Raw genomic sequence first — 22,833 nt, forward strand, 5'->3', positions numbered from 1 at the left:
CAACTTTAACTGTCTTATTTTGGTGTGAACTTTTGCTCAAATATAGTGCTTATTTTAATGTGAACTTTATTTAGTTGCATGTCTTCAGCTGGCTTACATTTGGCCAAATTTTGCATATTAATTAATAGCACTAACTTGTAATTTCTGCAGAACAGGCTATTTGTGTTTTCTTCTCTTTGCCTTGTACTTGCATTCTTACTTGAATTGGAAAAATTAAACTTGTCATTCTTTGTAATTTTGATTTTTAAAAAATGTCTAGACAAATTAACTTGAAGAAAGCTAAAATGCATGGATTTATAAATAACTCTCTATCTTAATAAGTATTAAAAGTAATTAGTTTATTCAGCTGGCTTGAGATTTCTGTCTTCGGCATACTATTTTAAAAACTAATAAGACAACAGTAAATTCAAATTTTATTCTTGGAAGACAGTACTTTCATTTTAATTTGCAGTTATTTAATTAAAGTAAATTTCATAGGAGAAATTATTTAAAAAAATTCACTGATGCATGTGAATTATTATTTCTAAATTATTAAATTATTATTAATTAATTATTTTTTCAAAATGAAATTTTCCTCTAAATTATTATTTCAAAAGGAAATGAAACAGCAAACATAACATATATGGCAAATGGCTACATTCTGACTTTGCAGTTTAATCTCATATTTGATAGTTTTGTTTTAGATACATAATTTGCAATCAGCATTAATTAGAACAGTTAAAGCTTTAAAAACATTGAAAACAGTATTAAAAAAAAATCTCACGTTTGTGAGATCATGTTGTAAGCTCAATATGTGAGATAATTTAGAATTCAGATTTGAACTCATTTTTCATGGGAAAAGAGAAAAATATATGAAATGTTAAATGAAAATGTCTAAAATATGAATATAACACAAAAAGTTTAATTAATTATACAAAGCATTGCAATAAAATGAGAAAGCCACTCAAAAGATAAAAATGTGTTTCTAATATGTAATTGATTTTTCTTTCTACACTTTTTGCAAGAGAAATGTTTCCAAAATTTCATTTTAGTTTATTAAAATTTTTATCATATCAGAAAATTCTGTGCTCCCAAATTATCTAGCTACGTGGGCATTTTCTTACTTTTCTCCTTGTGTAATGTGAATGGGAGACAGTTTCTCTTAGAAGGTCCTCCATTAAGGCATTTCCTCTTTAGGTATATAGTGCTTCCTCATAAACTATTAAACAAACAAACTGAAAATCCGAGGCTCTGTTAAGTTTTTATCATAATTTGGGGTGTGGTCAGAAATTTTATAATTCATCAAAATTTGGTCCAGTAAACTGAACGGCCACATGCAACTCTTTGCCTCCTTAAATATAGTGTGCTTTATAATAAGCAGTAGTTTAATTTGTATAATTAAATATATAATTAAACTAAATTAAATATATAACTAAGTTAAATGTATAATTAAAATATTGTGCTATAATGCTTGCTTATATGTTTCATCAATTTCATTTTTGATAGTATTATTATGCATATAAAATTTCAAAATGCATAGAATGTGTTAAATTGTTGAATTATTAATAAAAGACCATAAAATTCATTTCTAGACTTTGAAAATATTGTTTTTAGAATGGGCTTTAACTGTTGAGATAGCGTAAAAGACATATATATTGGGAATACAGTCTACTTGTATGGCGTTATGAATGTATATAGTTACAGACTGCAAAAAGGTGAAACAAACTATATCTGATAAATGAATTTTTGTACACCATGAATTAATCACGTGATTTGTGTTTAGGTGCGGCTTTGTCTTTTGGTTATCATGTCTTGTGGGAAAAATTAAACGATAGACTTTTATTCAAAATCATGCTAACTTAATAGTATTTTAAACATATTTTCAGTAAGAAATTTGAAATTTCTCTTCATCATCCACTGTCTATATCCCCTTTTTTTATTATTTTTTCTTCAAAATTGTGTATAGATTTAGAGTAAAGAAAAACTTTAAGTTCTACTTTACAAAACACAAAATTCTTTATTACAATTAAAAGCTATTTGTGTTATTCTAAATATTATAACATCATTTTTCAAATTTCTGTTTTTAATTAATATTTTTAAAATCAATTGTCAGTTTTGCAATTATGAACAGATAAATACAGAAATTCATAAGAAATATTTGATTTTCTAGCTGAATAAAATATTTTCAGTGCAGAGTAGAAAAGTTTGGATTTTATATAGCTTAGAAAAATATTTTTTTCAGTGCAGAAGAGCAGCAGTATGAATGATTTATTTTTTTTATATAAACAGTAGCTTTGATTAAAAAAAATCTTGTTGGTATACTTAAAATATTTCTTTATAATCGTTAATTTTTTTTGCCTTTAAAATGATACAATTATCCTGTTGTGGCTTTTCATAACTACAGCTGCAGCTCTTAAATACTTCTTAATTCTAAATTGACTGGGACAACGTTCGACCACTTGCTATATGCTGCTAAGGTGCAAGAATTATCTAAAGTAGGTATGTCAAGCTGCATTAAGTATGTTGTCTTTGGAAATGTATGCCTCTTCCTCCATTGGGGAATTACTTCTCTGTTGGACATACTGTTGGCTAAAGCAGCGCAACTCTGCTAGTCTGCTTCAGTTTGCAGAAAAAAATTGCGATTTCATCTTATTTTTATCGAATGATCAACAAGATACCATAGTTAAATTTTAAAATAAAAGTTTGAATATGAAATTTTCTGTCATTAAGCTCCATTTGTTCAGTTTCTCTTTTTTTCACCGTTAATAGTATTAATTCTCATTGTAGCAATTATATGCCTCTCCACAAATGTTTTCCAAATATACCTCAGAATACTTGTTTTAAATAACTTTACCTTTTCAGCCTCATATATGCTCCATGCATACTGGTGCATTGCATTTTGTAAAATGATGAAAATTTTGGTAAATTCAAATGCTGCATTAAAAATTTTGTTCCTGCAGTATGTAAAAAAAGAGAAATGAGTCCATTCTGTTTGAAATCATTGAACCTGTTAATCAAAATTTCATTAAAGTTTTGTAAAACATGAAATAGATAATAAAACAAATTCAAATTTTGGACTTCCAGATGCACATGTTCGGGTGGAGGACTGCATTATTGAATATTTGATTGCTCTAGGTACGGTTGTTTTTTCACAATGCAAAAAACATGCATGATCAAATTTATTTAATTTCTTTAAAAATAATACAGGATGCTAATATTCAGTTACAACAATTTGAAAAGTGATACAGTTAATCCATCTCAAATTAATATAAATTTATCTCATCATTGTTGGATAATTTCTTGCTTGAAATACTATAGTAAAACTTAAGACTTTTTTTTTTTTTAATTTTAAACTAGAATTTATTTTAAACATGATCAAATTCATATAGATTGTATCTCAGAGTTGTTTGACTGCTCTGTCAAAGAACGAATTACTGCTCATTAGTATTCCAAATTTAACAGTTTTTCGCCAAATGAGCAACAAAACTGAAAAAATCAGATATTCAGGGATAGTTGTTCATATAGGTAACTTGGAGAAGAAGAAAACTGCCAAGTCCAGGCCAAAGTTGCTAAGTGTTCGGTTACTTGCACTTGTTTCTTTATGTGAGGGGACCAATTTTCAGCTAAAAGTAATTTATTATCCTTTCCAAGTTCAACTTCGCCTGACTCAAAGTGGGCATCATCATTTTGAATATTGCATTGCAGTTTTTAAGATCTTACATAAAAACATAAAAATCTGTTTAATTTGTAATAAAATATGTTTAATGTTTTCTCTGATTGTAAAAATATTTTTTTTTTTTTTTTTTTTTTTTTTTTTTTTTAGATTCATCAGATTCGTTGCACAAATTGGAGGATATGGAGATAATCTAGCATGCATTGGTGCAACTTCTAGGAACCACAGTGCATACTTACAGTTTTCAACAAATGGAGGTAAATATGTTTTATGAAATTGGATATTACACAAGGTATTATTTAAATGCTTGAAAATGTTTTTGAGTTATTCCATTATTTTTATATAATGCCATTCTTCCTTTACTTTAAAGAAATTATTAAGTAATGCATTTATAATTATTTAAATATTATACATAGCATTCACATAATCATAACATGTTTTCTGAAGTGTCACTATATTAGGAGTACTTGATTAGTAATAAGTTATTTCTATTTTAACCCTGATAATGTCATTCACACGATGAGGCATACTTTCAACAAGTCCATGGAAATGTTTCAGGGATAAGCCATGCCAAACATCTAGGATTTCCCATGAATGTAGTATTAAGAACACTGTGATTTGCTGATGGGATTGCACCTCTTTCTTCAGGATATACCAAAGGATTTAATAAGTTTGGGTTCTTGGTGGCCATTTCAGGAAAGAGAATTCTGTGAAATGCTCCTCAGAGGAGAAACTGTCTTATTAGAACACTCTGTTTCCATCCAGAAGCAGAAAAAATGATAAGAAATGTGATTGCTGACCAGTTTCATATACTTGTAGGTTCCAATAGCAAAGGTTCCAAACATTGTCAAGGAAGCTGTCGCAGACCATTACTAAATCATCACAATCATCATGACCTTGTCTGTCCATTTTCAGTCTGGCACATTGGATCTTTGGCTTCATAGGGATAGCACCATATTTCTAACCTTAAAGTCAGCTTAATGCATTTGGAATCAAGACTCATACCTGCATGCCACTTGCTTCCATTCATCAATGAACCAGTCATTGTGTTCTGCAACTCATAGAAGACAGATACTGATACAGTGACATGCTGTTGGATGTGGTACTGTCATGGTTCTTTGCCTTCTGAAGTCTACACAAAGAAGTGAGTAGTCGCAATCCATCTAATCAGGAGTAAAGAGTCAACTAAATGAGAAGTCTTGACTGGATTTCTCATCTAGTTAGGTGATCACCTGAACTAAGTGTTAGTGTCATTGGCTACACATGATTATGGCTGAGACTACAAAGATCTTTATCTTTCAAGACAGCTTTTTGATTACAGTTTACTGGTAAATCTCCTTTTTCCTGATAGCATTGTATCTGACCTGGCTGTTGATACTAAGGAATGAGAAAACTCCAAATCTTAAACTTAATGGCCCATGTGTCAAGCATCCATTATTTGTTCTCAGTTAAACACGTCTGAATCTTGAGTTTTACCTGTCATATTTTTAGCAATTGCTTAGAGATGCTACATTTACACCTATGCATATCCTATGAGAATATCTTCACATGCTCAAAAATGAGGCAGTGGTACCAGAATATCTGCATAATACTGTTTATCCCTAATATATATTAGCACTTCATTGTATATAATATACAAGGCGAATGAAACCTTTCCTGCATGTGAAGGCTTTTGTTATTATCCAGTTCTTAGTTCATTTCCTCCTTCATTGTTATGAGAAGACACTTGAAGAATGTAACTAAATGCTGGTATTTATGTACAACAATAAAACCCTTACATGGAAACAATTGTTAAAATTTCAGGTTTTTCATCAGCAATTTGGTTGCCACTAAAAAGAAGAATCATTAAAGTTCTCTTTGTTTCGTTAATGAACAATATATTGTTGCAATTTGAAATGTACATTAAAGTTTCTATTTGACTGACAATCATTCATTAATTTCTAGTGCTGCATTTTTATTTTCTTGCCCTCATAAATGTGTATAAGTACACACACATAAAAAAATCATGATTTCTTTAAGGTAAGTATTATTATGTGGATAGAATATGTATATCATTAATTACCTTATAATTTTTGTATAGAATTCAGCAAAATATGTGTTGAATATTGTAATTAGTGCAGAGAAATTTTTGTTTAAAATTTAGTGGTATTTTTATGCATTAAAATTGTTTCACTATATCAGTAATATTTAGTTACTTCACTTTTTATTAATTGTGTAAAATTTTCAATTATTTTGCTCATTTCTCAGGCATACGATGGCATCTGCTACATGAACTAGATTATTCCATATATTCTCATGCTCATGTGGATCATATAATTCTTCCCGAGAATGCCAGGTCTTCATCAACTCGAATTCGTTGGTGGCAACCATCAGGCTTCTTTGAAAATGACTTACTGCCTGCATTAGCTCTCGATGACATTTATATTGGTGGTTCTGAAATCAATGCATTTGAGTTGTTTGATGATTTTGAGAGCAAGGAACTTGATCCTACAAACTGGTGGTTTGGGCCTTACTCTAAGGTGAGAAAATTTAGGGTACTTTTAAGTTCTGTTAGACATTGCATAGCCCATTTAAGTTAAATTTATGATAAAAATTACTTACCATATACTCATTTCATGAGATGAATGGTTATCTTTATAATAAACACTCAGCTCTGAGATGGTAGGTTTTTGTAGATGTTTCTGTTTTTAAATTTTTACTATTGCCAAATGTGCTATTAGTCTTGCTCCTCACTTTTTTGCCTGTACCACTTTTGTGTTCACATTGCTTTTCAAATAAAAGGATACTGTCTCTAAATGTTATTGCCATGTATTATTTTTAAAGAAATGATATAGGGAATACAAAGAAAATATTTGGCAACTCTTAACACTATATCAGGCATCCTAAAGATATGCTGTTTTTTAAAAATTTTATAATTTTGCTATTGAATTTTACATGTGGTAAGTGCAAAGGAAGGGATGTTTATTAATAAAATTAAAAAGACAAAAATAGGTGTGCAGGTCATTTTGTTAAGAAAACTATGCACTGATATGATGAGTTGAGAAACAACAACAACAAAAAAAAAAAAAAAAAAAAGTAGGAAAATTTATGGCAACATTTAACACACTATTGAGAATTCTAAATGGGAATCTACTATTGAATTCTATGTGATGTAAGAATTCAGTAGGCAAACTACAAATTTCATAACATATGATGCCATTTTATAATACAGAACCATTAATTGCTGAACAAGCATTTTTGTCTTTTAAATGCACCCTAAATTTGTTTAAAAATTTAAGCATTGAAATGTTATTAAAGTCAGAAAATTCATTTTTGAATATTTTTGCAAATTTGTCAAACATATTTATGTGTATAAATAAATATATATGTACCTACCTACATACATATATAGATAATTAGGGCGTAATAAATATTTCATTTGGAATTTTTGTGCTACAGAAACCATATAAAATGTTAAATTTTATATTTATAGATTTCTTTGATACACAATATTGAATTATTTCCATAAATTTCTTTATCTTGTTTTGAGAACCTCTGTAACTGGAAATCATATCTAGGATTAGTACTTCAGAAAATAAAATATTTACTTAGCATTTTCAATGCGGCAGAAAATATTAAGAAAACAAGTTACTTGCAGTTTTCTATTTTTGTATTATACAGTCAAATGTCTTTAATCCGGACTTGTCGGGACTTCGACGATTCCGGATTATCGGTTTTTCCGGATTATAGATCATCAGTTTAAATCTGGTAAGATGGCATGCAGAAATTATAAAATTAAAAATATGAAACCGTAATTTATGAAATAAAGAGCAATTATGATCTAAAGGGTATCAAAATTTACAAAAAAAAATCTTAATATTTATTTGTTTACTTTATTTAACATTTCTTTCAACGCGCGCATGCGTAAAGCATACATTACACATTGTCAAACTTAGAAAATTGCAACCAGAAAACTTTTTGATGTGTATTCGTGATATTTATAATGACGAAGAATTTGATTTAAATCATATCAAAGACGGAGAGATGAAATACTACATTTAGTAAACAATTATAAGCCGAATAAAATAAAAACATCTGCCCTGAAGATAAGGATAGTGCTGACAGATCAACTTCCATTTCATTGCGAGCCGTGACTCCCCCCCCCCCCGCAGAGCAGCGTGAAATTGATAAACAGATTTCGGAATGGTTAGAGAAACAAAGGATATGCCTTTATCCATTTTTTGCAGCAATTCCACTTTTTGTTTGATGGACATCGAATAATGCTTTCGCTTTGTAGATCCTTTGGCAGCTCCAGAATCAGAAACTCTTTTTGACATAATCGAAAGTTCAAGCTTACTTTTATAAAATTGCTCTAACAGTCTGCAAAAAATAATAAGCCGGATCCAATTCGGAGATTAAGGAACAACGCAATCTGAAACATTAATTGAAATAGATAATTAGATAATTTTAGTTTATCTTATACTGTTCATTATACATTAAATGCGCATGCGTAAATGTGTTATGCGCATGCATAAAGGTGGTATGCACATGCGCAGAAAGTTTGTATCTTTGAAGTCCGGATTATAGATCATTCCGAATTATGGACGTCCGGATTAAAGACTTTTGACTGTAATAGAGTTTTCTTTTCTGCACTTTGTTAGCATGTGTAGAGTTTTAAAAGAACATTTGCATTCTCAGTTTTTTATTTAAAGTTACAAAGTGATACTCTGGCAGCATAATGACCATATGAAATGACTTTTCTGTAGATTAAATTCTTTATTATTTAACAGCTAGAATTTATTTATAAAATTGCATTTATATGGGAAAAGAAGACAATGCAGTAAATAGGAGTGGCTAAACTTCTTGTTAGTAGGAGACACATGTTGGAACTGAAGAGGATTCAAAAGTAATAAATAAATATTATAAATGTAGTAAACCAGATTTTGGATAGAAAGAAACGTTTCATATAATTAAATAGTATTTCACATTTTTTAATTAATAAAATCCAGAGCCAGATTTAGACTTGATAAGGCCTTAAGCTGTTTGAGATATGGGGCCGTTTATAAGTCTGTTATAATATATTTTAATACTATTTATACTACATTTTAATTTTTTGGGGTGCCTCTATGAAAGTTGGGGCTCAAAGATATAGCTTCTGGAGCTTATACGTAAATTCAGCCTTCATAAACTCATTTATAAACACGAAGAAGTAATTTTTTGCTCTTGCTCATTTATCAGGAAAATATGTCTAGTACTACAATGTGCCAAACACTTTCTTCCCCAAATAGAAAAACAAGTTTTTTCTTTCTAATTACAGCTACGAATCAATTTTTTCCAATTTTAATCAACTGCTTCATTCAAAATAAACTTTTTCTTACCCTCCAGTGGCCAGATACCTGCTGGGTGCTTAAATCCGTAATAATAGCTAAATTAATTACATATCTAACCTTGCCATCACTATTGCAAAATGTGCATCATGGAATAAATATATTACAATCACGAGGAGGCAAGAAACTAGCAAGTCTTACTTGGGAGTCAAACTTACATCTTTGGTTCTGGATTAGCAGTCAACTTCTTCTAGCATTTAGAGCAGCTGAAAAATAAAATGGTATCAGCAAAAGGTGTAGTAACTGGTACAGTAATGTAGAAAGCATTCTAGTTCACTGAAAAAAGTCAGTGGTTTGAAAATTGTAAATCAATAAAATAAAATGAAAATGGTGCTTCTTTTTTCTTGACTTATGTTTGTTCACTGTGAAGAGCAGAAAACTAATAAGGCAGCATCTGTTTCGGAGTAAATGCAGCTGACGAATGAAACTTATTTTAAAATAAACTGTCAACTTAGCACAATTTTTTGCATTCTTTACCACCAACAAACAGAGCAGTCGTAACATGGGATATTAACATGCTGCCCAGAAAGTCCTCGTACATGATTCCAAAACTGGGCTGCGTTCCAAAACTGTTTTGGATCAGTGACAAATACACTGGCAACAAAATCATGCTATTAACATTTTTTTAAAAATTTTAGTGACAGTGATGTAACATAGTACTGTAAATAATGTAGTTTCTGGTTTTTAAAGAATTTAATATGAGCTGCAATGTAAGTTTGGGAGTGCTCTGTTACTCTCCTTTTTGGTTATTTCTGATGAGATGCACCAGTGGTGATTTATTAGATTCGTTTAAAGTTGAGAAAGCTTTTTGTCTGTAGGAAAAATTATTGTTATTAATTTACTAATGCAGCTCTTGAATATATAGAAATTTGTAGAAAAATTTTATGTGTTTGACTGCACTCATTATTACAGCAACCTAAATTAAAGAATTCTATAAATAATACAAATAAATGTTAATTTCAGAAAGAAATGTTAGTACTTTGTTGTCAAAGTAGTCACCACAGGAGCCTGCGGTGACATTTGAAATTGCCATATTGCAATTTGGATGATTGTGTGCAGTGCCTACTGTAACGAGGAAGTACTGAAATTGATTTTAGGCTTCATAAAAAAAGTGTGCCTAGTGGACAGGGAAGGTTTAGACAAATCATGTGAAAGCAATGATAAAACAACATTTGTAACCTATGATTTTTGATTTGATATAATTCTTTGTGCACAGAAATGTGCTGGTATCAGCAAAATTTTGTATGGCTTAAGAAAATTTGTTGTAAATGAAACAAAACTCTAAGAAAATGTTCTATGATTTTTAGGGAGTGGATAATGCTTAATAAAGAAAGGGAAAAGGCAAATTTGACCCCGAGTTTCAATATGTAGCTTATATTTTAGTACTTTCATTGTATGGCAAAATTCAGTCATATTCTCTTTAATTTATGTAAGTTAAATAGAGATCGTAAAGTTTTTCTGGGTCTTCATGAAAGTAAACAAAACATGTGAATTACAGTTTTATTTTGTATTGAAAATGCTTCCATGTTTTCTAAAGCAACTGAAATTTTATTTCAGAAATTTGTCTTTTGAATAATAGTGACTATTAAAATAGATATATTGTTTAAGCATGTACACTGCTAAAAAAAAAAAAAAAATGGGACAGTCCTATATCTCCCGATCTACTGGGCCGATTGACAAAATTCAAATTGAGTTCTTCATGTCTCGAAAGCGCGACTTAGGATATATATTAGATTTATATATAGCACTATTCTAACATAGGTATTTTGACACAAAATCGGACTTTTTCTGAAATAACATACCAATGTTTTTACATATTTCGATTCTACGACTCAAATTACGCCTAAATATGAAATTTTGTAAAATTTGGAGCGAAATTTACGGAGAAATTCACAAATTTATGTTGGCACTTTTTTGTCAGTTTGCGCCAAGAATACTTTACTTGGCGAACTTCTTAATATATGGCAACCTAGTTTCCTTTCCCGTGAGAGGAAAAAAAGTCACCATCGTTCCTTTTTTCCAAATAATATTCTTTATATTATATTTTTAATTATAACTTATTATTTTAAGTAATTTTTTCTTTTTCGAATTTCATTTTAATTGTTTAAGTTGCACTTTTTTTTTTTTTTTTTTTTTCGAATAACTGTTTTAAAAATTTCTATTTACCTATTCGAACTGCGTAAATAAAGGTGCAGCGTTTATTTATTTTTTTTTTTTTCAAATAGTTTTCTTTATATATATTTTTCGTCATAGTTATTATTTTAGGTCATTTTTAAATTTTTATACTTTTATTTTATTTGTTTGTGTTGCATTGTCTCTTCAGATAATTGTTTTAAAATTTTCTATTTATTCCTTCGAACTGAGCATTTTAAATATATTTATTAATATCAATTTTCCAGAATTTGATTTTATTTATTTGAACTGCGTTTCTTTCGGAAGAATACTTTGTAACCCAGACTACGATGCGTTTGGAAACTGCATACTATATTAAAAGAGAAAATACAGTAAAGCACAGTTTTACACGCCTTTCAATGTTCCGTTCAGAAAAAAAATATATAAATAAGAGAGATGTATAACCGATATTTTAACTTAGGACGACTTGCCATACACTGCTTTAAACAGTTTTATCATTGTGCCCATTGCTTTACACAATTTTATCCTACATTTGGTTTCTTAAAATGTTATTCATATTTTAGTCAAATATTTTATTTTTGAAATCGCAAGAATCAAATATCATAAGATTGAAAAGTTTTAAATTAAAAAAATACGAATACTAAATTTTACGAAAAAATTTATTTTTCGTCTCTTTTTCTTTAAGCATTCTGAAAGTATATTGAAAAGTATCCAACTTTTCGAAACATTTTGGTATTTCTGACAATCATTTTAAATAAAGTTATCGCCTTCCATTTCATAAAGGCCCACAAACGGCCGAGCGGTAAAGTTGCTGAACACTGGTAGTTCACTCCGGGGTTCGAACCCCGGTAAATGGGCTGGTTGCATGGGCGTTTTCGTAAATTTTTTTTGTGTACCGTGTATGACAGCTGGTTTCCCTTAGAAAGTTCTTCACGGAGTATTTCGTCAGAGCCTTTATCAGTCTTTAGAGGCTAAACATTTTGAAGGTATGAGATGAAAGGAAAGACTGGTTTCATCAAAAGGTTTTGGTTTATTTTATTATGACAAAGCACACTATGGCTATCTGCCTAAGGGGAGGGATGCCTTCGTGGAGGACTTTCTAAGGGAAACTGGCTCGTATACACGTTACACATGGGGAAAACCACGAAAACGCCCATGCAGCCAACCCGTTTGCGGGATTCGAACCTCGGACCGAACTACCAGTGTTCAGCGACTTTACCGCTCGGCCGCTGTTTCATCAGGAAGGGAAAAAAAAAACATCTTTAGGTGACATCCACATACATCACTGGATAAACTCCTGAATCTTCAAATAATTTGACTGAGAAAATCATGGGATTCACCATTTATGATACGATATGATGTTCTATAATGTAATTTACACAACCATATAGTTTAAAACCAGTCGCTCTTCACTTTAATCTGCAATGATATCGTTTTGTCTTTTTTGTTAACACAAGCTCAATTGATGGTATTTGCTGGTGTACACGTCCAAGTGTTTTCTCTTTGAACACCTAAATTCTTTGAAGTATCCTGAAAGTATATTCGAAAGCGTCCAACTTTTTGAACATCTTGGTATGTCTGACAGCCAAATTTCCCTGCAAATTTTTGCTTACTTTTCTCCCTAATTTTCTTCTTTCCTTCTACAGTTATTTTCAGTGCTCACACAAGAAAATTAAGATTTTTCGACTGCTAGACTTCCATACATTTTGCATTCTTGTCAATTTTTTAAAATATCAATTATATGAATTGCGTTTCAGCTAAAGACAGCTTTTCATTTTCTAGTCATTTTAGCTATAAATAAAGTTTAAAGCGAAGTCCAAAGGATAAATATTTTAATTAAAAGATTTTTGCTAAATGACAAAGAAATAAAACAGTCTAGCAGGGTTTATTCTGTACCACCGAGTGACCCGATTCTTATATCGGCTGAAACAATCTAAATCATACTAAAGATCATGTTTTTTTTTATACAGTCTATAACGCGAGAGAAAAATTAGCTTCTTAAAACATTCTTTCTAAGAGAATTAATATAAAAGATTCTATTTATATATATTTTTTCAAAGCTGGGACTTGAACCAAACTGTCAAACTTTTAAAGTTTAATTTACATGGTGGTTATAATTAAAGTTTCAAATTGAAATGGTTATAGAAGGAAAACTACCGGACCAAATGTTATCAAACTTGGGAATCGTGTAAAGGAGGTTATGGGAATTTATTTTCGGCGGAAAAAAAAAAAAAAAAAGAGTTCAAAAACTCACCATCAGGGGAAAAATGGCGCTGTATACAATATTGTTAAATGAAATAAGACACGAAAACATCTGTTTAAAATGTGTTTAATATTTTCCGAAACGTGTTACAAAGCATGTTCAATGTAGCGTCCAGCATTTTCCGAAAGCAAGTTAAATCATGTTACTGCATTCTCAACATCAGCTCTTAGCATATCAGGTTTGGTTTTGGTTTGGTTTATTAGATTACGGAAAAGCACTCGAGGGCTATCTGCCTTAAGGGAGGGATGCCTTCGTAGAGGACTTTTTAAGGGAAACTGGCTCGTATACACGTTACACATAGCATATCAGGAGGAATGTTATCAGTGTATCACATTTTTCATTTCTGCCAAATTGTTTAGATTATCACCATAAACAGTGCTTTTGAGATAACCTCATAGACAAAAGTCACAGAGGTTGAGGTCTGGTGGGAAGAGGGGAAGTGTTGGCCTATAAGACGTTCATTCAAGAAATGTTGCCTAAGTAACTATGCGACACTCTTGAGGTGGTGCGCAGCCCTGCATAAAATTCGTAGTATCTAAAATTCCACGTTACTGCAGTTCATGTATCACGAAGCATTTTAATATTGACTTTAAGTGAGCTGCAATCGCAGTGATCCAGCTGTCGACTGCTCTTCAGAAAAAAATGGTTCTGTTATAAAACTAGCTGTTATTCAACAGTAAACGGTGTGAAATGACTGTTATGCAATCGAATGCAGTAGGAGAATGCAATGGAACTAGATAGATAACATGAGAGATTTCTTTGGCCCAAATCGATTAAAAGCGTTTTGAATCAGTATCTTCATGTTTTAGTGCCGAATTCAGGCTTAAAAAATTACAAATTAGCGATCTGTAAGAAAACGATTTCCAGATTGTACGCGCTTGTGAGAGTGATTTGCGATCTCACATTTTCTAATCGCTAATTCGTGGTTTTCACGGACGAAATTCTCACTTACAGGGATGGCGCACTTGACATTTATCGAATTTAACGTCTTTAAATGGTAATTTGCCTACTTCAAAGTTTCTTAAGGGTATACAACATATTAAACCCATATATAACCAAATATTGTTAAACGAAATATGGGTCGGAATCTAACTTAACCTTTAACAAAAGGTTAAGTTAGATTCCGACCCATATTTCGTTTAACAATATTGCATACAGCGCCATTTCCCCCTGGTGGTGAGGTTTCGAACTTCCTTTTTTTCCAGGAAAATAAATTCCCATGACCTCCTTTACATGATTTCCAAGTTTGATAACATTTGATCCAGTAGTTTTCCTTTTATGACCGTTTCAATGTGGAACTTTAATTATAACACTCTGTATATTATTAAATTTTAATTTGAAGCTATGCGTTATATGTATACCATGCGTAAAATTTTCGCTTTTATGGAAAAATAAAAAATCGAAGCAAATGTACTTAGTATAATGGACCAAAACTGAAAACATTTCCCCTCCCTCCGAAAATAAAATATTGAAATTTCGAACTTGAATTTATTGGGTTATCGAAATATTTAATTTGACTTATCTTCTAAGTCCTAGTTCCGACAACAATTCCGTCAAAAATTCCGAATTACTTAAGCTAAAGTAAAAGATTTAATATATATTCACTGTATGTTAATAAAGTAATCAAAGTGTAATAAAAATAGATTATAGAATTTACGCTGATGTAACCTTTTGTCTGACTGCACAACATGTAATGGAAGAGAAGGTTTGTAGAGATCTGTTTTTGACATGCCTCTAAAAGTAGATGTCATATTAATTTTGTCTCTTCAATGTCAAAAAACTTTCCTTTGAGAGGCAACTTTAGTTTTTGGGAAAGAAAAAAAATCACAAGAAGACAAATTTGAAGAACATGCAGGACGATTGAGTACACATACTTATTTTCGGAACACAAGCGGTTCTCCGACTGGTTATTGAATAATGAAAAGATGCATTGTCATGCAATACAAAACATTTGGAATACGTTTTCTGGCTGAATAACGTAAGCTTCAAAGTCATCTGCTTAATTCACATCCATTTACAAGTCAACTACTCGGGCAATTGCAGAATCGTTTTGATCCTGAGCTTGTAAGACAAACCTAATATCACTGGATTTAAACACTTCTTTAATCTTCCGTGAACGTTCCTTCTTTAGCTCATATTCCAAGAATATTAAGTGAATACAATTATTGCCAAAGAAATTGAATATTCATTTTCACTACGGCTTGGTAGTTTACTAACGAGTTAACAAAACTTAAATTCTGCTTTTTGTGTCTAAGAATACAACAATATTTTAAATATTTACAAATAAAATATTAAATTGGAGCCTCATCAGTTGCCTAGCATTTGGAAAAAAAAAAAAAAAAAAAAAGATTGTTAAATACTAATTGTTTGTTGCTCAGTCTAACCCAGGCTGCATGGTTGGTTTTCGTAGTTTTTTAGGTTCTCTTTACAAAGATTCTCTATGAAAGCATCTTAATCAAATAGCTCCCGTGTTCTTTCTATGTTCCAATAACCAACTAACCTAGTTTAAGCGCGATTTCCAAGTGAAGTTACTAGTAAAATCCGAATACTCATTAAAAATCATGTAGCTAGCCAATCGGGAGTAACATGAAAGATACGGCGCCAATAATTGAAATGTTGTTACGGTACACTGTTTCTTAACTTAACTTAGATGGTCATTCCTTAATTAAATAGCCCACCAACGGCCGAGCGGTAAAGACGCTGAACACTTGTAGTTCAGTCCGAGGTTCGAATCCCGCGAACGGGCTGGCCGCATGGTCGGTTTCGTGGTTTTCCCCATGTGTAACGTGTATACGAGCCAGTTCCCCTTAGAAAGTCCTCCACGAAGGCATCCCTCCCTTTAGGCAGATAGCCCTCGTGTGCTTTGCCATAATTAAATAATCCAATCCAATCCTTAATTAAATATAATTGATTTGTAAATTCTACTAGAACTGACGGTAAGAATTGAAGTGGAAATAAGTAATATGGTGTGCAATCTTGATTAATATAAAATTTAAAATATTTGCATAGAAAAATGTTTGCATTCAGACAGAAAGTTTTTTGAAATATTTGCAATTACTTTATAAGAAGGATTTATTAATAACCGTAATAATTACTTATTATATTACTGATGATTAGGATTCAGTTCTTGACAATTACATTCTAAATTAGAATTTTAAGGATATATTGAAAATACGCTACGCACAAAAATACATTTTAGGAAAAAAAAATGAGTTGATTTTTTATGTTTTAAAACTTCTTAAATTCATTTAGTAAACATCGTATCCTCGTTGTTTATTGAATCCAGAATGTTAGTGTCGTTTATATAATTATTCTTACTTGTTCACAGAATCTGCTGACTTATCCAGCCATTAAGTAGCTGCAGATCATTTCTACATAACCATTGAACTTCCTTAATTCATTCTCTAGAGGGTTGTATGTTTATATCATAATTTGACTTTTATAAAAAATGATTATTCTAAATATTATGTTTCTATAAAAATATATTGTGCTTTAAAAATATGGATGATAGTATCAGCCGCTCTTTCAGCCACTTCAAAAGCAACAGTTTGTTTAGAAATAAATTATGCAGTTAATGTCATAAAATTCAAATAAATATCAAACGAAAATTCTCAGTTTTAGACAATTCGATTTAAACGAAGTAAAGTAGCAGACGATAAAACGCCGAAGGTAAAAATTTACTCTTACAAAAACTTACTCTTAAATTTTTTAAAAAAAGAAAAGATACGAGAGAAATTAAAAAAAAAAAAAAAATAGTTAAAAATTTTAATAATTTCATCTATAATTTAAAAAATAGCCTTTCATATAGTATTAATAAATATTTATTACGCATCACTGAGGGAAAAAATGTCATATAATTAATTCTTCGTAAAATTTTACTTGAAGTTTAAGGTTAAAAATAGCTGTGGCAATTCAGTGTAACAAAAATCCATAGACCACATTTGGCGTTATTATCGCTCAAAAAAAAGGTGCCAAATTTCAAAACGCGAAATTATGTAAATTCGTGTATATCTTCGAAAATTTTGAATAAAAAAGTCTAATTTTTTGCAGATATGCTTAAAAATAAACCTACTTTAAGATGATGGTAAAAATTTTATAGGTTATAATTCAAAATTTTTTTCGAAAAATCTATAGAAATTATTTAAAAATAGAAATTTTAAAAATAAAACGCAAAAAATGGGTAAATTTTATTTGGAATGAACCAAAATTTCGAAATGTGAGAGAAAATATCAAAAAAGTTTAATAAAAAAAGAGATATTAATAAATATTTGCCAAATTCAATTAACATTGAGGAGCTAAAATTTTGAGAGCTAATATTTTAAAAACTATTCGTACGATTTTTACAAAACTTGGTATTCTGGCATAATTTGAGTCGTAGAATCGAAATATGTAAAAAAATTGGTATGTTATTTCAGAAAAAGTCCGATTTTGTGTCAAAGTACCTATGTTAGAATAGTGCTATATATAAATCTAATATATATCCTAAGTCGCGCTTTCGAGACATGAAAAACGCAGTTTGAATTTTGTCAATCGGCCCAATAGAACGGGAGATATAGCACTGTCCCTTTTTTTTTTTTTTTTTTTTTTTTTTTTTTTTTTTTTTGAGCAGTGTACATGATAAATTATTTCTTAATGTTAATTATTATGTGAAAAATTATTTTATAACTGCTTTAAGGGGAAAATGCAGTTTCCCCCCTGAAAGAAATTGGAAGCAAATTTGCTTGTCCTTAATCATAAAAAATAAAATAACATCAAACATAATGTACACAATTTTATTGTATGCATGTGTTTTATTGTGTAATTAATTTTAAATAAAAAGAGCTATTTCTATTTGAAATTTCACATATTGAATTACTGTAATCATTGTTTAATTTTGGATGCAAATTTTATGGCTCGCAGCGTCTTTTAAAAGTGTTAATTGAAAAAAAAAGTAAGGAATAGTTGTAATGGAAATGTTATTGTTTTCAGGTGGAGAAAAATTACTGTTACCAGTCATCTGGCCATGCATTACTCTGGAAAATAGATTCTGACATTGAACAACGGGGAGTTACTACTAGAGAACTAATTGTAGAATATGATTTTATGATTCAGTTCAAGGTAAATTCTTAAGCATATTTTTGTATTGGGTTGCTGGGAGAGCTCCATGAATCGCAGAACCTGTTAAAAAATCTCTTTCCTACAGAATTCTCAATATTCCTTTAAATTATGCATAATTTTCCCTCAAAACAACAAAAAGTATTTTGATTAAAATGCAGAATATGTAGCATTTATAAATGAAGAGAGGAACGAAAGTAAGTGCTAGCATGGATCTGAAGTTAGTTGAGCAAAATTACTTTCAGAACTAAGTTGAAATAGTAACTGTTGACAGAATTTATTGGGTTGTTCGGAAAGTAATTTCGTTTTTTTTTTTTGCAGGAACATGAAAGACAATTTTCGTATAATGAATAAATATTTTATTAAATTATATATTGGCCATTCTGGTCCAACACCTTTTGCCATCTTTCTGGCAGTAACATGATTCCCCGCTCATAAAAGTTTTGGTCCTTGCTGGCAAAAAACTGATTCAGGTGGTTTTTGACATCTTCATTTGAGGTAAAGGTTTTACCATCCAAAAAATTTTGCAGGGACCGGAACAAATAATAAGCAGAAGGCACCAGATCTGGAGAATATGGTGGGTGTTGCAGTATGTCCCATTCAAGCTGTAAGAGCTTTTGGCGAGTGACCAAACTTGTATGAGGTCTCGCATTATCCTGGTGGAACACTACACCCTTCCTGTTGGTTAATTCTGGCCTCTTCTGTTTAAGTGCATCATTCAATTTGTCCAGCTGATGACAATAGACTTCCGAATTAATAGTTATATTGTCCAATGAAAGCTAAAAAAAACGATTCCTTTGAAATCCCACCAAGTGGACAGCATCACCTTTTTTTGGTGAATGTTGGCTTTTGAAACGCTTTGAGCCGGTTCATCTTTTCTGCTCCATGACCTCTTGCATTTCACATTGTTGTATACGACCCATTTTTCGTCTCCAGTAATAATCCGCTTCAAAAATGGATCATTTTCCTGACGTTTGAGGAGCGAATCACACATGTCAACGCGACGACACAAATTTCGCTCCGTAAGAACATGGGGCACCCACACATCGAGCTTCGAGGTTAAGCCCAGGCCTTTCAAGTGGCCATAAACAGTCGAATTTGACAAATTTAACCTCTCACCGATTTCTCGTGTGTTTATTCGCCCATTTGCATCAACTAATGCCTTTATCGCATCTTTGTCAGCTTCGACTGGCCTTCCAGACCGTGGTGCATCTTCGACATCAAAATTGCCGGATCGAAACTTTGCAAACCAGTTCTGGCACTGGTGTACTGTTGACACGCCTTCTCCATACACATCCATCAATTTTTTTCTCGCTTGGACAGCATTTTTACCTTTTCTGAAGTAAAAAAGTAAAATATGACGAAAATGCTGCTTATTGCTCTCCATATTTAAAAGGGCACCAACCAAACACTACTGCGTAGAATTAATAGAACTTTTTCACACACAAAGCCTTGTAATATCAGCTCTCAAGACATATAATGGTCATGCGGCTTAAGTGTGAAGTTGGTTTTGAAAAAATTTAATTAAGTCCTCTGACAGGAAAAAACGAAATTACTTTCCGAACAACCCAATAATTTAAATGTGACTTTTAATTTAAATTAGAAAGATCCTTTAAAATATTTAAGTAGCTGATATATTTTTTCACTTTCCATTGAAATAATTTTCGTTTTATATAACACACTTAAGAATTAAATTAAATTTAAAAATTAATCTTTCATTCCTTATGAATGCTTATTTAACTAACTCCCTACTTTAAGTTTTTTATTTATTTATTTATTTAAAAAGGAGAATGAGGATTATGGAATTCAATAAACTTGTGCTTTCTTTTCTTATTTCCTTTTTAACGTATTAATTATTAATCATTACACATCATACAAAGATTTTAAACATATACTAAGGCATCATATTCATTATAATGTCTTAAATTTCTTTAAATTCAATTATTTAAAAATCATTTGATAAAAATGTAGTCTTACCTCTAAGGGAAAATATTATTGAATATTACTTGGAAATAAGAAACAAAATATATTCAATAATATTTAATATATAATTAAATATTATTGAATATATTTTGTTTCTTAGCATTTGTTTGGTATTTCCCCTCTATTATTCACTTAGAGTTTATTTCAGTTGTTTGATACTTGGAAGTTAGTTATTGAGGTCTTATCCACTAGTAACACAGGAATCCATTGAATTGTCTTTCATTTTCTCTAAACAGTTCAAGATTTCTTTATTATAAAAATGTATAAGTTTTATTATAATAATAAATATATGTAATCTATTAGTTTATTATAATAGTAAATATATGTAAGTATAAGATTTTATTAGATTTCAATTATATCATACAAATTTGTGTGATGCAAAATAATCTCACTTTGTATGACATAATTTTCACTGGTGTGGGGGAGGAAATTCTTTTTGTTTTCCCCTGTATTCCGTTTTTGTAACACCTTAGTAGTTCCTTGTACATTTACAACTTAGCGCGACAAATTAATCATAAAAGCCCACACATACTAGCTTAGGAAGGTTATATGACTAAATAACTCTTAGATAGTTAGCCTTAATCCTATGCTTTCAGTTTTAAAAATAAATTAAATAATGTAGGCCTTCTAATATGTAAAAATAAACATAACATCAATTTTTATACAAAATCAGCAAAGAATAAATATGATTGCAAAAAATTTTTCTATGGCCAAATTAGTCAAAATCTAATTCTCACATCATCAAAATTACTTGAGATATAAATAATTATGGCCCCAAATTATGCATTGTTGAAGGCAGCTATGCATGCTTAATCTTTCAGATACTAATTTCTAATAGAAAATATCAGTTTAGAAACATTAGTTTTAAATTAGCATTCATAGGAAGTGCTAAAATATTATATTTAATAAATTTATCCTCATACATCACCTAAAATGCATGATTTTTTCATCAAATAATTTAAATCATATAATTTTGGCTATTTTTCCAGGCCAGTTCTATAATTATAGACTTTCCCCCTAACCACATTTTTAATAGGATAGGGAACAGTTAACTGATCGGAACTTTCATCATAGAATTTTAAATTTGTTTATTTCTTCTATAGTTTAGAGTATTTTTATCAACTGTACTTCATTTATTTTTTAAGGTGAAAACTTGAGTCTATATCCAGTCTATTTAAAAGGTAATTTGTTTAGTAATGTAGCCTTTTTGACACGTCCCATTACATTGCATACTCATATTTATTTATCGATGCAGGTTCTTAAGTGAATACTTTTAATTTGTAAATATTTCTAGTTGATCAATATATTCTTCATAAAACCCTCTCTTACTATTTATTTTGTTTCTTGCTGTTGCAATTCATTTGTCAAAGGTTCTTTTCATTTTCTAGATCGCTGTTGGCTGTGGTGAATATACTGATAATTGTTTGACCAATAACAGTATCAGACTGGAATATTCCAAAGAACCTGGATCTGGTATAAACAATATTAGTTATAATTTCTTATATATAACGTCTGATATTTCTATGTCTTAATTTATATATTCCCATATCTTCTGTTTATATAAATGTAGGCAGATAATTTTTGGTGCTTTGCCACGACCTAAGTAATCATAATCCCATGTCTTAATTTTTTTTTCCAATAGGTATCTGGGAACTTGTCAATAAAGGTTGCTTTCCAAGTAACACAATACATTCAGAATGTGCTCCAAATGATTTCTATTCTCCTTCTATTTATTCAACAAATACTCATAAGCAGTGGACACTTGTTATGTTTTACCTTCCTGAAAAGACTTATTCAAGGTAACTTTATTAGTGCTCATTTAACCATCAATGTGCATGCATATATAAGTAGATTTGTTTTTTTTTTTTTACACATAAGTACAAAAATCTAATCAATTATATTAAATTAACAGTAAGTGCAAGATGTATTAATGGAATATTCCACTTCTTATATAATTTCTAAAACCTGCAGCATTTAAAAATCCTTGTGCCCTTTGTGTGTTTTTCCTGGCCTTCGTTGGAATGAGCCCAGAGACATGGGGAGTCATTGTCAAAAACTGATGTAAAATCGACTCGGTTTGATCTAATAAAAGCACTGGGTTCCGGAAGTTGGACCAGTCTTGTAGGAATTATAATTACCATACTAATTTAAGTAATTATCAGTTGAAGAATTATTTACGTAGTAATGTAGTTTGACCATTGTTTAATATCACAAGCCACTGAAAAAAAAAAAAAAAAAAAAAAAAAAAAAAAAAACACTGCTCAAGGAACAGCAATTTATACATCCTTCAGGTGAAGATTTTTATCTGGAAATGCTTTCCAAGGTTGTAAAATTTATATGTA

General features: G+C 30.5%; 1 protein-coding gene across 2 annotated transcripts in view; it reads left to right on the top strand.

The window, feature by feature from the left end:
• The window catches only part of LOC118202279 (reelin-like), a 297,785-nt gene that overhangs the window by 133,807 nt on the left and 141,145 nt on the right, over positions 1-22,833 (top strand). For both annotated transcript variants that reach the window (XM_085812571.1, XM_085812570.1), the window contains 5 exons: positions 3,803-3,909; positions 5,900-6,171; positions 18,383-18,511; positions 21,880-21,964; positions 22,134-22,290. In XM_085812571.1, coding sequence (XP_085668697.1) covers positions 3,803-3,909; positions 5,900-6,171; positions 18,383-18,511; positions 21,880-21,964; positions 22,134-22,290 — 750 coding nt within the window. The remainder of the gene's footprint in view (positions 1-3,802; positions 3,910-5,899; positions 6,172-18,382; positions 18,512-21,879; positions 21,965-22,133; positions 22,291-22,833) is intronic.

Source organism: Stegodyphus dumicola, chromosome 3 (assembly GCF_044657685.1).
Source record: "Stegodyphus dumicola isolate Sdum_Otavi_A_Nest chromosome 3, ASM4465768v1".
NCBI lineage: Eukaryota > Metazoa > Arthropoda > Arachnida > Araneae > Eresidae > Stegodyphus > Stegodyphus dumicola.